Raw genomic sequence first — 12,877 nt, forward strand, 5'->3', positions numbered from 1 at the left:
TTGCCCCCCCAGAGCGTTTCGTTTGCAGATCTACCTACCCACCTTGGGACCCGTTATCGTTATCGTTTTATGCGTTTCCATGTCGGCCTCGTGTGGCCGAACCGTCTATATCAGGGGCGGGCAAACGTTTTGGCTCGGGGGCCACTATGAGTTTTAAAATTTAACAGACGGGCCGGGCCAGTAAGCAGATCGGTGAAAAAATATTTAGCTGTCCACTCCTCATTAAACACTCGGCACTCAATGTCGACTTTTCTTTTCTTTGGTCCACTCATTGTTACAGATGCAGGTTCAAAGGTGAATTAGGTTCAAAGGTGAGTTATTGCGTCATTGCGTTATTGTTTGCGTCATGACGTAACCGTTTACGTGCCTTCTTATGACAACACGCCGTTTTACGTCGCTGATTTTCTCCGCAACACCGCTCACGACAACATCAATAGACGACTGCGTCGGGTCGTTTTTAATCATACGAAGCCAGATTAAATTAAAGAACTACTTCTCCAACCTTATACCTTTCTCCTGAGAGCTGTGGTGCATTGTTTATTAATGTGGTTCAGCGGGATTACCGCCCGCTGCAGTGCTGCTCGTTTATTCTACTGTTAACTCACGGCAGCGGCCGCTGTAAAGTTTTCACTGTCTAACTGTCACACAAGCAGCTGATAAATATCCCCCATCCCCATAAGTGAATGTGTTTTAGTCTGAAAGCTGTTCGGCATCACAACGCTGTTATGAAAGTTTCTCTGGCATTCTACAGGTGATGTTAGCATAGCAACCGAAGCTAATCTCGACTACTTGTTGCTATCATATTGTGGCATCAACCGTTTTCTACACAAAATAAACAGAATCACACTCAGCCTGGTTAGTGTTGCCTGACTTTATATAAGTGTTTTTTATAAGTGTGTGGTCGCGTTCTAATCCCTTTTCTCAGCGCTACTGCTTGTTACAATTTGTATTCGCTGTACTACTAACCGTGAACTGTTATTGCTCAGGTTAATCTTGACCCCCTCCAATTTAAGCGTGACGTATTTGGTGGGTTGCCGACTCCAGCAAAGGTAATTTGTGTCTAGAGTGCGCCATCTAGTGGTATCAACTGAAATGCCTGGTATTGCAGGAAAAAGGCTAAATGAATGCGGTTTTTACTATAATTTGGACAATTTTGTACCAATATTCGGCGGGCCGGATTAAAAAGCCCAACGGACCGTATATGGCCCGCGGGCCTTAGTTTGCCCATGCCTGGTCTATATGATAGAGAACTGTAGCGGATATGACCGTTATCGTCCTCGTGTGGCTGGGGCCTAAGAGAGTGTCAAAATACAAGGGCATTATTCACATCAAATTAAAGATGGATATTTTTGGACTGATGATGATCTGTAGAGGAAAGGTCAAGGGTTCACAAAAACATTCTGCATCATCTTCTGGGAACCAGTGATCTCTGATCCACTACATCAACATGGCATGTTGTGATTTATTTTTAAAGCCTAACAACATTACACAGAGCTATGACTCACACGTACTGCACTGAGGGAACCAGTCACATGACTCGATCATCCTAGTTACACATATTCATGCAATCCTCCATTATCTCATTAAGTCATTTTTTTTACTTTGAAGAATTGGACTTGTTCTCATGAACATCATCATTATATCACTCTGTTAAATTATGTGAAACTTTCTTACCCCACATTTTGGAAGGATGTTGCGTAAATGACAAATTTACCACACACCAAAATCAACCTCAGACCCAAATCAAAAATTGGAATGATCTTTTGATGGATTACGTAATGTCTTTGTTTGAATCCCTCACAAATTCTTTGTTGTAAAAACATAATGTTTCCGTTTCCACACAAAATCAACCAAACTTCACTGTCAACAAAATTATCGAGTGTGGTGGTTTGATTGTGGCTTCATTGCACACTTATTACTGCAATAGAGTGGTGCAGTGACGCGTCCTAAAACCCGGGAGTGAGCTGCGCATGGGTTCCCTCGACAAAAAAGCAATGGGATTTCTCCATAGGATTTTCTAAAATAGCTCGAAATAAGATCTGTGGAAAACGAACCTGTTAGATAAATGCACGTTTTGTTCAGCCGGATAATATCCACATGTCTACCCTACTTTTATAATTTTCAAATCATAAATCTAATCGATAGATTTATGATAGATAGATTTATGATTCGAAAATTATTCAACATTACATTGCTTTTTTGTCGAGGGAACCCATGCGCAGCTTAATTCCGGGTTTTAGGACGCGTCACTGCCCCACTCTATAAGAGGAACTGTGTAATGACATGCCTGGCCTCAGCAAACAAAGCTGTTGCTCACAGTTACAAGCCTTTGATGAAAACAGTCATCTGCTAGATGGAAACCTTTTCACAGACATATTGCATACGTGTTTTAAATATCCACAGATCAACATACCACTAATGTACAAAATGACAAGTAAGTGTGTGTGTGTGCGTGTGCGTGTGCGTGTGTGTGCGTGTGCGTGTGTGTGTGTGTGTGTGTGTGTGTGTGTATGCATGTTTCCTGTTGTCTGGTCCATTAGCTCAGCAGTTCAAGGTAGGTGACAGGGACTTTGCCCTTTTGGTTCCCTCGTTCTCCAATCAACCAATCAGGGTCCATTCCTGGTACAGTGTACACGGTGATGAGCTGGAGAGACAGAGGAGGATAGGTCAAGACACAATTGGCTAAAGATGTTTAACATTGAACTAATCATTAGCAAGTCCTTTTCAAAGAGAAATCGGATTCACGCAGACCTCTGCATTGATTGATTTCATGAGTTTGCTTCACAAGGACCAAGGTATGTGGAGGATTCAAGTTTTGGGGGAATTTGATCTTTGACATTTGGTTTCCTGCACCACGAGGAGATAAAGCAAAAGGTATGCGTTTTGCCTTCTATTCATTTCACACGGATTGATTCTCATCTCCACCCCAGGAAATAGTATGGTCGGATCACAAGCAACACTTCATTGTTATCAACTCCATTTGTTGTCTGCTACTCGAGGCCAACCATTCAACTTCCCCGACACGCTGCCTCTGCTATTATCTTACAGGTTCTTGAACAAAAAATTATATAAACAATCAATGTTCATAAGAATTGGAGGTCACTTGAAACATGCCAGAGGCAAACAAGGCAGAATCACTTTACACGTAAATCTTTCACAATAAAAGCCTTGTTATGAAATACAATGATTCGGGTTAAAAATAAAGGCATGGTATGCTTTGAAGATGAGATAACAAGACTGCAAGAGGAAAAACATTACAGACGGAAACACTTTTCAATTTGGAAGAGCCACAGATAGTGGATTAACTTCCTGTTACTCAGTAACCAGTAAGCTATTTATAAGGAAACACATTCTTAGTAATTAAGTAAGTAAGTAAAGTTTTCACAGACAAAGCGCTTGACAAAACAATAAGACATCAACATAGTACAGGAGGCGTACAATGATCAATGAACACACAAGCCACATGTTAAGAAGTCATAAAAGCACCAGAACATAATTAAGACGCAATAAAAACACAATAAAACAAAAGTTACAAACAAAATTAAAACAAACAAACAAAATAAAAACATAGTATAAAATGGAATAAAATCAAGCACACCGGTTAGCCAAACAGAGTCCGCAGACCGTAGATGAGCGGGCAGAGCATTCCATAGTTTAGGAGCCACAGCTGCGAACGCTCGATCACCGCGGGTCTTAAGGTGGGTACGTGGGACAGACAGTACATTTTGCATGTGAGACCTGAGTGGGCGGGCTGATGTATAAGGATGTATTAAGTCGGCCACATAAGCAGGAGTCTGACCGTGCAAAGCTCTGTAGGTGAGAGTGAGGATTTTGAACTTAATCCTATAAGCTACAGGGAGCCGGTGAAGTGATCTGAGTATTGGGGTAATGTGGGCCGTTTGTTTGACCGGGAGAGAAGTCTTGCAGCTGCATTCTGGACTGCCTGCAGACGACCAAGGGCAGACATGCTGAGAGAGGAGAACAATGCGTTGCAGTAGTCAATGCGAGATGAAATAAATGCATGGATAATCATTTCTAGGTCGGGTGTAGAAACTACAGATCTCAGTTTGCTAATATTTCGTAGGTGGAAGAAACATGATCTCGTCAGTTGCTTAACATGGGTATCAAACGATGCGGATTGGTCAAATATTACCCCTAAGTTGCGTAGTTTGGAGTTGGCAGCAGAGGAATATGGTCCAATACTTTTCAGAATCAAGGGCGTAATCATTTCTGGTACAACAACCAGAACCTCCGTCTTATCAGCATTGAGTTGTAAGTTATCTGCCGTCCAGTCCTTAATAGCGCTAAGACATTCTAAGAGTCTAGATATCCTAAAAGCCTCACTAGGTTTGAATGAAATGTGGAGCTGGATATCGTCCGCGTATAAGTAATATGTAATGTTAAAACTGTTTATGATCTGTCCTAAGGGTAGCAAATATAGGGAGAATAACAGAGGCCCCAAGAGCGAGCCCTGCGGGACACCACAGGACAGTGGAGAGGAGTCTGACACAAAAGGCGCATTCACACCGCAGTACTTTTCCCACTTTAGTTCCGATATAGTTTCGAAATGTTGCGTTCACACCAAAAAGAGCCGGAACTAAAATTAGTTAATCAGAACCTTTTTACCCCCTTTTCCGTCCCTGCTAGAGAGCAGGTACTTTCGTGGGAGAAAAAGGTTCCTATGTCTGATTGGCTGGGCGGAATGCAAACCACGCCCCGTAAAACTCCCAAAAAGTTTTGTGAAGCCGCCATTTTATTATCCTCGCATTAGCATTATTAGCATTAGCATTAGCCCAGCGCAGAAACGCAGAGAGACTAACTTATGGCAACACAAAAGAAAACATGGGAGCGGTGGAGGAGGTGTCGGCGTTCTGGCGATTTACTCGGAAGGCTTCAGTAGAAGCTGCTGGGAGTCCCAGCAGCTTCTACTGAAGCCAGTCCCCAACTCCGGGGACTTCCGGCCGGGGACTTTGGGCGGCAGTATACGCCGTGAAGTTGTTTGCGGCCTGCCAGTAAACCCAAAGCAGAAGAAGAAGAAGTGATGTCAGCGGCTTCATTTGCCTAATCCTCCCCCAGGGACTTATTCCGGTGTGAACGCGATCTGTACTAAGTTCATGAGGACTAAAGAGTCCTGATGAACTAAGTTCTGATGAACCTTTGTGGGAAAAGTACTGCGGTGTGAAAGGGCCTAAAGTCTCCAATCGAGACGGTGAAACTTCTGTCAGCAAGGTACGACCAGTCTAGTGCTATGCCAGATATGCCCACCCAGTCACGTAACCTCTTGATCAGGATATGGTGGTCTACAGTGTCAAAAGCAGAACTTAGGTCAAGAAGTACTAACAGGTGTATTTTTATCTATGTATGTTCTACTATAAACAAGTCCATAAAGTACATTTTCAAACTAGTACAGTACAGAAAATATAATATTAATTTATTTGAGGTCCTTTTTTAAGAGTTTTTTAAGATTTTAAGAGTTAAAGAGGATTAAGGTACCTGATTGGCTGTTATCAAACTACATGCCACTGCAACCGAAGCACTCCCTGTCTAATCCCTTGTTCCATGTCTGTCTCTCACCTGTACACCTTAAAGGTCCCATGTCATGGCCATTTCAACTGATCATAATTCCATTGTTGAGCTATACTAAAATAGATTTATACTGTGCAATTTTCCAAACTCACATTGGTTTCTCATACAGCATCTCTGTAAAGTATGTGTATTCACCGGTATTCACTCTCTGTCCTAAACGGCTTGTTGGAGCTCCTGCCCCCCCTCCCTGTGAGCCCAGTGTGCTCTGGTTGGTTGGGACGTTGAGAGGCTCGTTGCTGCGATCTGCTGCGAGGAGCGGAAGCCTGTCCGCTCCTCGCAGCAGATCGCAGGAACGAGCCTCTCAGCGATACAGCGAGAACAAGCGAAACTCATCCTGAGCACACACAAACACTCACAGCCGAAGTAAAAACAATAAGTGTGGCTTGATATTGAGTAAGAAAAAGGTTTATAACGCAGAGAGAATGGGTCTGCGGAGAGCATTTCTCGTAAAAACCATTTACCCATTTAAACAATCGTGGTAGATACCTTGTTTGTTTTAAACATCATAAATACACAAACAACAATGAATACTTACAGGTTGTGTACCCGAATCTCCCGCTGGTCCAAACAAAGTAGGAACAGCATCGTTCTTCAGTGCCCTACGCTGTACATATCCGGCATGAATCGCTGAAAGGTTTGTGAAGCTTTGTTTCGTGAAAGGCTGGCAGAGGGTGTGGCCTCTGGGTATTCACACGTCAGAGTACCCAGGAAGAAAATGAGAAATCTCCAACGAGGCGTTTTGGGGAGGTCTTTTCTGTGTTAGAGTTTTACTCGCTACAGGGTGTACTTTGAGGGTTTTTGACTCTGCAGACCGTTTACATGCATAAAAACCTTCATAACACACAAGGGGACGGGTAATAACCGGAAAAGCATGACATGGGACCTTTAAAAGAGTACTCCATCGATTAGGCATTGCACTAATTGTCCAACTATAGAAATATTCAAAAATGAAGACGGCAGAACCAGCGACATCATCCATCTTAATCCAAGTAATCTTCCTTGTCACAACCTGAAAACTACGTTACCTACAATGCAACAAAACTGTGTGCTGTGATGCTGGGCGCGAGGGGTGCAGGGATGACGTGTTTCTGTAGGCCTATTTCTGTTAGCATCACAAGGGCTCCCTCATTGAATATTAGAATATTGCAGCAAAATAAATCTGTTGCAAATACCAGTTATTATACTTACACATTTTGATCAGCAGGATACTCTCCTTTATGATTTTTTAGCTAAATGCAATTGGCAGAAGTAAAACACTAATGTTATGCTGTAAACAAACTACATCACGGACACATGACTTCACGTCACCACCGCCAAGCTTAAGGCTGTGGGATGACGTTAAGTTGTCTCATTTAGAGAGTTGATAGCAAACGCTGTTTTTATGACACATTGCTTTACATATTCAAGAGTGGGGCATCTGTTGTCTTTTATGTGGTAGAACTACATGTGAAAATCTCTCCAGCATGTGTTAACCATAGACCTTATTCCAGGCCTCTAACCAAAATGCTTACTAATTTCAGGGTTATAGGATTCATTCCTGCACCACTCTATGCAGCGTGAAGAAAAGAGGAGCGTCTGGCTTCAGAACTACTTTCCACAGGTCCAGAAATGTTTCCCTTCAAACATGTAGTCTTCTGCTCAAACCAACGCTGCCTCGGGTGAGTTTACTTCACACCCCTCCCTCTGGAGACACTAAAGGGAATCAAACAAGTTAACATCCCCAACATCTAGAAACCCACTTTGCCGTGTAACATCGGTAGAGTTCCCCTTTAAATGTCATTTACATGAAGGTCCTATAAAGATGTTTTCACTGAACTAGAGCTCAGCGCTGTGTGTGTTCCTGTGAACATACTGAAACCCAAACCAGAACAGTTTGAATTGGATGCTAATGTTTGCCACTCAATTTCATTTCCAGCTTTTTTGCTAAGAAAAATAAATAGAAACCTTGTACCTACAGTGGTATAAAAAGTGGCTCACAACAACATTTCTGGCTTGCCATGGCTGTACTGTCTGCCAACACTTCCAAAAGATTATATCAATGTTTTTCATGCATCCTTAGGAGACAGTGATTCAACGTTAACGTCTAGACCAGGGGTGTCAAACTCATTGTTGTTCGGGGCCACATTCAGCCAAATTTGAGTTGTGGGCTGGACCAGTAAAATCATAGCATAATAACCTAGGAATAAAACCAGGTCCAAATTGTTCCCTTTGTTTTGGTGCAAATATTCTGAACATCTTCACATTTAATGAACTCTCTTTTTACAAAACATTTTGAACAACCTGCAATTTCTTAGGAAAAATAAGTGCAATTCTGACAGTTTTGTTCCTCAGTTTATCATTTACACATTGCATTACGACAGATCACAGTGAATCCACAAAGGCATAACACATCGAGTCCCCGGTATCTGGAACTGAACAATATTGTATTTTACTTTATGATCAAAACTACTTTTCAAGATCTAGAAATGATTTGACATTCATTTCCACATGTGTGCACTAATCCTGACCTCCAGCATACAGACTAGAGTGGGAACTATTTTCTTACTTTGGAATATCTTAGCTTGATTTCACTTACTCAGCCTACTGAAGATGATATAAACTAAACTTGAAAACAATAAGCCTTTTTCTCAGTATACATACTGTGGATTTGCTCCTGCATCGTTTACATTGAAGTTGCCTTAAGAGATCACTTTAGATACTCATTCCAAGTGAATTACTACAGATATCAATCATTCTTGCAATGTGCATATCGGCATGTGTTAATGGCACCGTTCATGTACCAGTCACATAGCTTACTAACTTAAATTCCAATATCTGCTTCCTGTTTATGAGTTGGCCAGACATTGTTCCGTGTGCAGAGATGTGAATGTGTGAGGTGAGTCACACTCAGAATTCCACTGTACCTCATCAGCAAGAAGTGAAAGCTCGCTGGAATCATGGGCGTCGTAGTCATACAGGACCTTGGCCTTCCTGGTGCCTGTGACTGGGAGCTGTGTCTGCTCCATGGCCAGCGTGCTGGGCCTCTGGCTAGACGAAGAGGAAACTGTGGCCCCTGGAGATGATGGTCCAGACAGGAATGCCGAAGAGACAGGGTCAGGGCAGACGGCAGCAGGAGGCTGGGGGACGCTGGCAGCATTAGCACATCTGCATGAACATTAGAAGAAATAAACAAGAGCTGAGTTGTTGTAGTGGACTCCCAGGTTGTTTATTTGAGGCTGTCAATGCTATGTGTGAAGTACAGAGAGCAGCCACATACTCAGGGCTGGGAGGGACACTTTGGAAATGTAATCTGTTACAAGTCAAAACATTTAATCAGGATCCTAATCTGAGTATCAAAATATAAAAGTAATGTAAGCTGATTACTTGCCGTTACTTTTGGTCAAATATCAAATGCAATGAAAATAACTCAAAGAGAAAATAAATAACAATAAGATGTTTTTTACTTTTTTGTTTACATGTAATGATGAAACCTTAGAAAAGAAGAAACCAAGATATTTCATTTAAAAAATGTAGAAACAGTAATAGTTCACAAATGCTGTTAAAGCTTAATACATTAATCAAAAGCCTAGACTGTAATTGAAATAAACAATAACAAAATAAATGTATCAAAAATAAAGAAGAATTAAAGTAGCCTTAATATAATCCATAAAGAAAATGTATCTACCTATAATATATCGATCTTTATTTCAAAATGCTGCTAGTAATTTAAACGTAACGGTAATCTGATTACTTATCGCATGTCTTTTTAACCGAATACAGTTACCTCTTTTGTGTATCCTGATTACGTGCTCTGTTACATGAGGATGTATGTCTCTTGACTTGGCTGTGGTGCTGCTGTGGTGCAGCTGTGGTGCAGCTGTGGTGCTGCTGTGGTGCAGCTGTGGTGCTGCTGTGGTGCAAAAACAACAGCTGTCGCCCGCTCAACTCAAAAACTGATTTCGAAGCTTGATTCTGGTATTTAGATTTATTTAACTTTAATGTATTGTATAATTAGTAAAGTATTTTTCCCATCAGCTCCTTTATTACAGAAACTTAAACTTCTTACAATTAATGATACTCCTAAATAAAGCTATTCTATTGTTGTTAAAAACAAATCAATTCACTGATTGACTCGATTGAGTTTTTTTATCATTAGCCCTTTGGAGGTAGACAGTTTGAGTCAACACAGATTTACATTTCACTACAGTCTGTCCATTCTATAAACCTACAGACTCTCTAAATGAACACCACTGCTTAATTAAGACGGTTTGTTTGCTGATCAGGTGTCAAAAAGATTCCTGCGTCAAGACATTAGTTTAGGGAGTGAAAAAGACCATTTAAGTCTACGAGTGTGGTAAATCAGTTTTGCGTCAGTAGGGAGTTGTGTTAGAACCACAGGCATGCAGCCACCAACACCAGTGAAGAGGACTTTTCCATTTTCCTTCCAGTCTACCGACCTCAGGATCAGTGTTTTTCAGAGTGAATAGAGTAACAGTGATTTCTATTAATCATGATTCATGAATGTTTAAAGGTCACCTATCATGCTATTTTTAGGCAATAGCATAGGTCTTAGATATATACATATATAAAAACATGTCTATGAAGTGTTTTGCTCAAAATACCAAACAGATCACCCATTCTAGCCATGCCTCATATCCCTCCGTTTCAGCCCTGTAACTACTGTAAAGTGCTGATTCGGGGTATAAAGCTTCTTTTTTTTTAAAGAAAAGAGAGGGGGCGGAGCTTATGCCTGCTCATGCGGGAGCGGCAGATACCGTCTAAATGCTGCGGTGATGAAACGCCATATCATGTTCAAAACCACATCAAGGATTATTTCTGAAACAGTATGGAGTTCAAATGCTTTTTCTCTTGCGGGTTTACCACAAGGTGAGTTCCTTTTTTTATTTCCTGCTTTTTTTACACATACTCTCTCCAGTACAGGTTAGCTCTGAGTGTTAGCGATGCTTGCTAGTGTAAACACAGATCATATTACTTCCAAAACACGTCAGGCATTGTTTCTGATAGCAACTTTCTGGTAGGGCCGTGGGTCCACCATCCGATATGACATACGTTATACGCAAATCTGGATCAGCTCCGTTGTTCCCCCGTTTTTAGAGATTTGGGTACGGAGGAAAAGAGAGAGGGTTTTATTCTCTGACACTTTGTGAGTTCCCTGACACAAAGGGGACACATATTTATGTATAAAAGACATCACAAAGTGCATTTTGCATGATAGGTCCCCTTTAAAGGTAAATGAGAAGATTTAAAGTAGACTAGTTTATATAGTATATGTCATATTTTATTATATTTGACTTTACTCAGTTTAACAGATACATATATTTTGTGTAAATATTATCTTTATTTATTTGTTAGAATAGTCTTAAAATAGTTGTTGTAGCTGTTATAACAGTAATATTCTTTTTTTATTTTGCTACGAAATCTTCTTTCTGTTTCTTTGTATGCACCACAAATAACAAAGCAAATTCCTCTTATGTGTAAACCTACTTGGTAATAAAACTATTTCTGATTCTGATATTTTAGCAATTTTTGTTTGTATTTATATAAAATATATTAAGATTGCATAGATATTGCATTCAATATTAACCCATTAGGAAAGACACAATACAAGCATTTTCTGTGATGATGGTCATTATTTGTCATTATCCAGTAAAACAGTTGAATTTGCTTTGCGGTGTTCAACAAGGTAGTCACTTTATTTTCAACTGTTTTTTAAAAACGATTAAATATATTGTGTAAAAAAAGCTGACGTTATGTATGCCTAATGTTGTTCTGTGGTTCACCAACATTATAGAGCTGAGAAAACCCCACTACCACTGCCTCACCACTCAGTTTGTCCTTAGTTTCAAGTCAGCAGTAGTTCAAAACTTTTAATCCCTATCTGATCGGGTCAGATTTGGATTTTGGGTAGTTCAAAACAAAAAAACAGGATTAGGATCACTTTGATATCCGATCAGATCAGGAAATCCAATCAAATCTTCAAAACGGGTAGTTCAAACCGACAACACAGGATTGGGATCAGTTTGATCCCAAAAAACTGGATTATCTTGATCCCACCAGAGGGGTGGATCTCCAGTGGATTACCAGAGCTAAATGTACTGTACAATTTATTTAAAAATATGTTTCAATATAAATAAGATGGCAAAGTTTGTTAACTGAAATAATACACCATTTTTAGCCTTCATGGGAAATACATTTTATTTTTCATTTTTGCTCACGTTTGTGGTGGCCTATTTTGTTTTCAACCAAATATTGATGACATAAATATTTATGCTCATAAAAGTATCACTACCTTCAGCCAGGCCTGATGACACACTGCAAGAGCCACCTCGAAAGAGAAAATGCAAGCGCACCAGACAACCAGAGCAGAGGGATGATGCCTACGAGACACTGCTGAGCCGTGACACGGAGAGGGCAGAGATTCAGATCCGTCTGGCCAAAGAACAAATACAGCTGTGCCGGCTTCAGCAAACTGAAACCTCACTTAGAATTCAGCTCCTCAAAGCACGCCTGGATGATCCAGCTGCCTTTGAATGAATGCTTTTTTGTTGTTACCCTAGAGGGAGTATTTGTTTTAATTACAATTCCATTAGGATTTTATGTCCTTTATGTATTTAACAATATAATTAGACATTATAGATGTCTCTGCAATGTGGTCTCTTGTCTTCCTTGTATTATTTTTCATATCCACTGGATGGAGATCGGTAGGATTAAAGCACTGATATTCAGGATCTAGTCATCTTGAGAAGTCTGAACCTGGATCAGGGTGATCCTATCCTGAATTGCTTTGAAATACTGGGACAAAATCTGTCCGAGTTGTCTGATCCTGGATCACAAAAAATGGGATTTCAAAATCTGATTGAGATTAAAAGATTTGAACTACTGGGCCCTGGAGACAAAGATTAAATGACTGGATTATACATTTGAGAAAAACCGTCTTGGTTTGATCATGTTGAGATTTTCACCAAAATGTTCAACATGTTTCATCTTCTTTCATGAGGGACACTGGTCAAGTGCTGCTGAGAAACATGCAATAGGATAAATAAATTACTATGCAAAAATTCATTTTGAATAATTTATCACATTTCCTCTGTGAAAAAACTGGTTTTAAACTGTTCTTTCTTAGCACTGGTGGTTCCCACGCACACATTTTCTTTTACATTTTAAATGAGATATTCTTACTCTCACCGTTAAAATAAACCTACCAATAAAAATAGACCGGTCATTTCTTTGTAAGTGGGTAGACTTTAGTGATGGGAATTATGGCTCTTTGAAGGGAGCCGGATCTTATGGC

General features: G+C 40.4%; 1 protein-coding gene across 3 annotated transcripts in view; it reads right to left on the minus strand.

Annotated features, from left to right (window-relative positions):
* Window positions 1-793: 793 nt before the first annotated feature.
* The window catches only part of sh3glb2b (SH3-domain GRB2-like endophilin B2b), a 40,934-nt gene continuing 28,850 nt past the window's right edge, over window positions 794-12,877 (minus strand). For 2 of the 3 annotated variants that reach the window (XM_034133064.1, XM_034133061.1), the window contains 2 exons: window positions 8,490-8,730; window positions 795-2,644 (listed from right to left, as the gene is read on the minus strand). In XM_034133064.1, the coding sequence (XP_033988955.1) occupies window positions 2,537-2,644; window positions 8,490-8,730 (349 nt within the window). In that variant the 3' untranslated portion in view covers window positions 795-2,536. Of the gene's footprint in view, window positions 2,645-8,489; window positions 8,731-12,877 lie in introns of all 3 variants that reach the window. The other variant, XM_034133062.1, reaches the window with a different exon arrangement.

Source organism: Trematomus bernacchii, unplaced genomic scaffold (genome assembly GCF_902827165.1).
Source record: "Trematomus bernacchii unplaced genomic scaffold, fTreBer1.1, whole genome shotgun sequence".
NCBI lineage: Eukaryota > Metazoa > Chordata > Actinopteri > Perciformes > Nototheniidae > Trematomus > Trematomus bernacchii.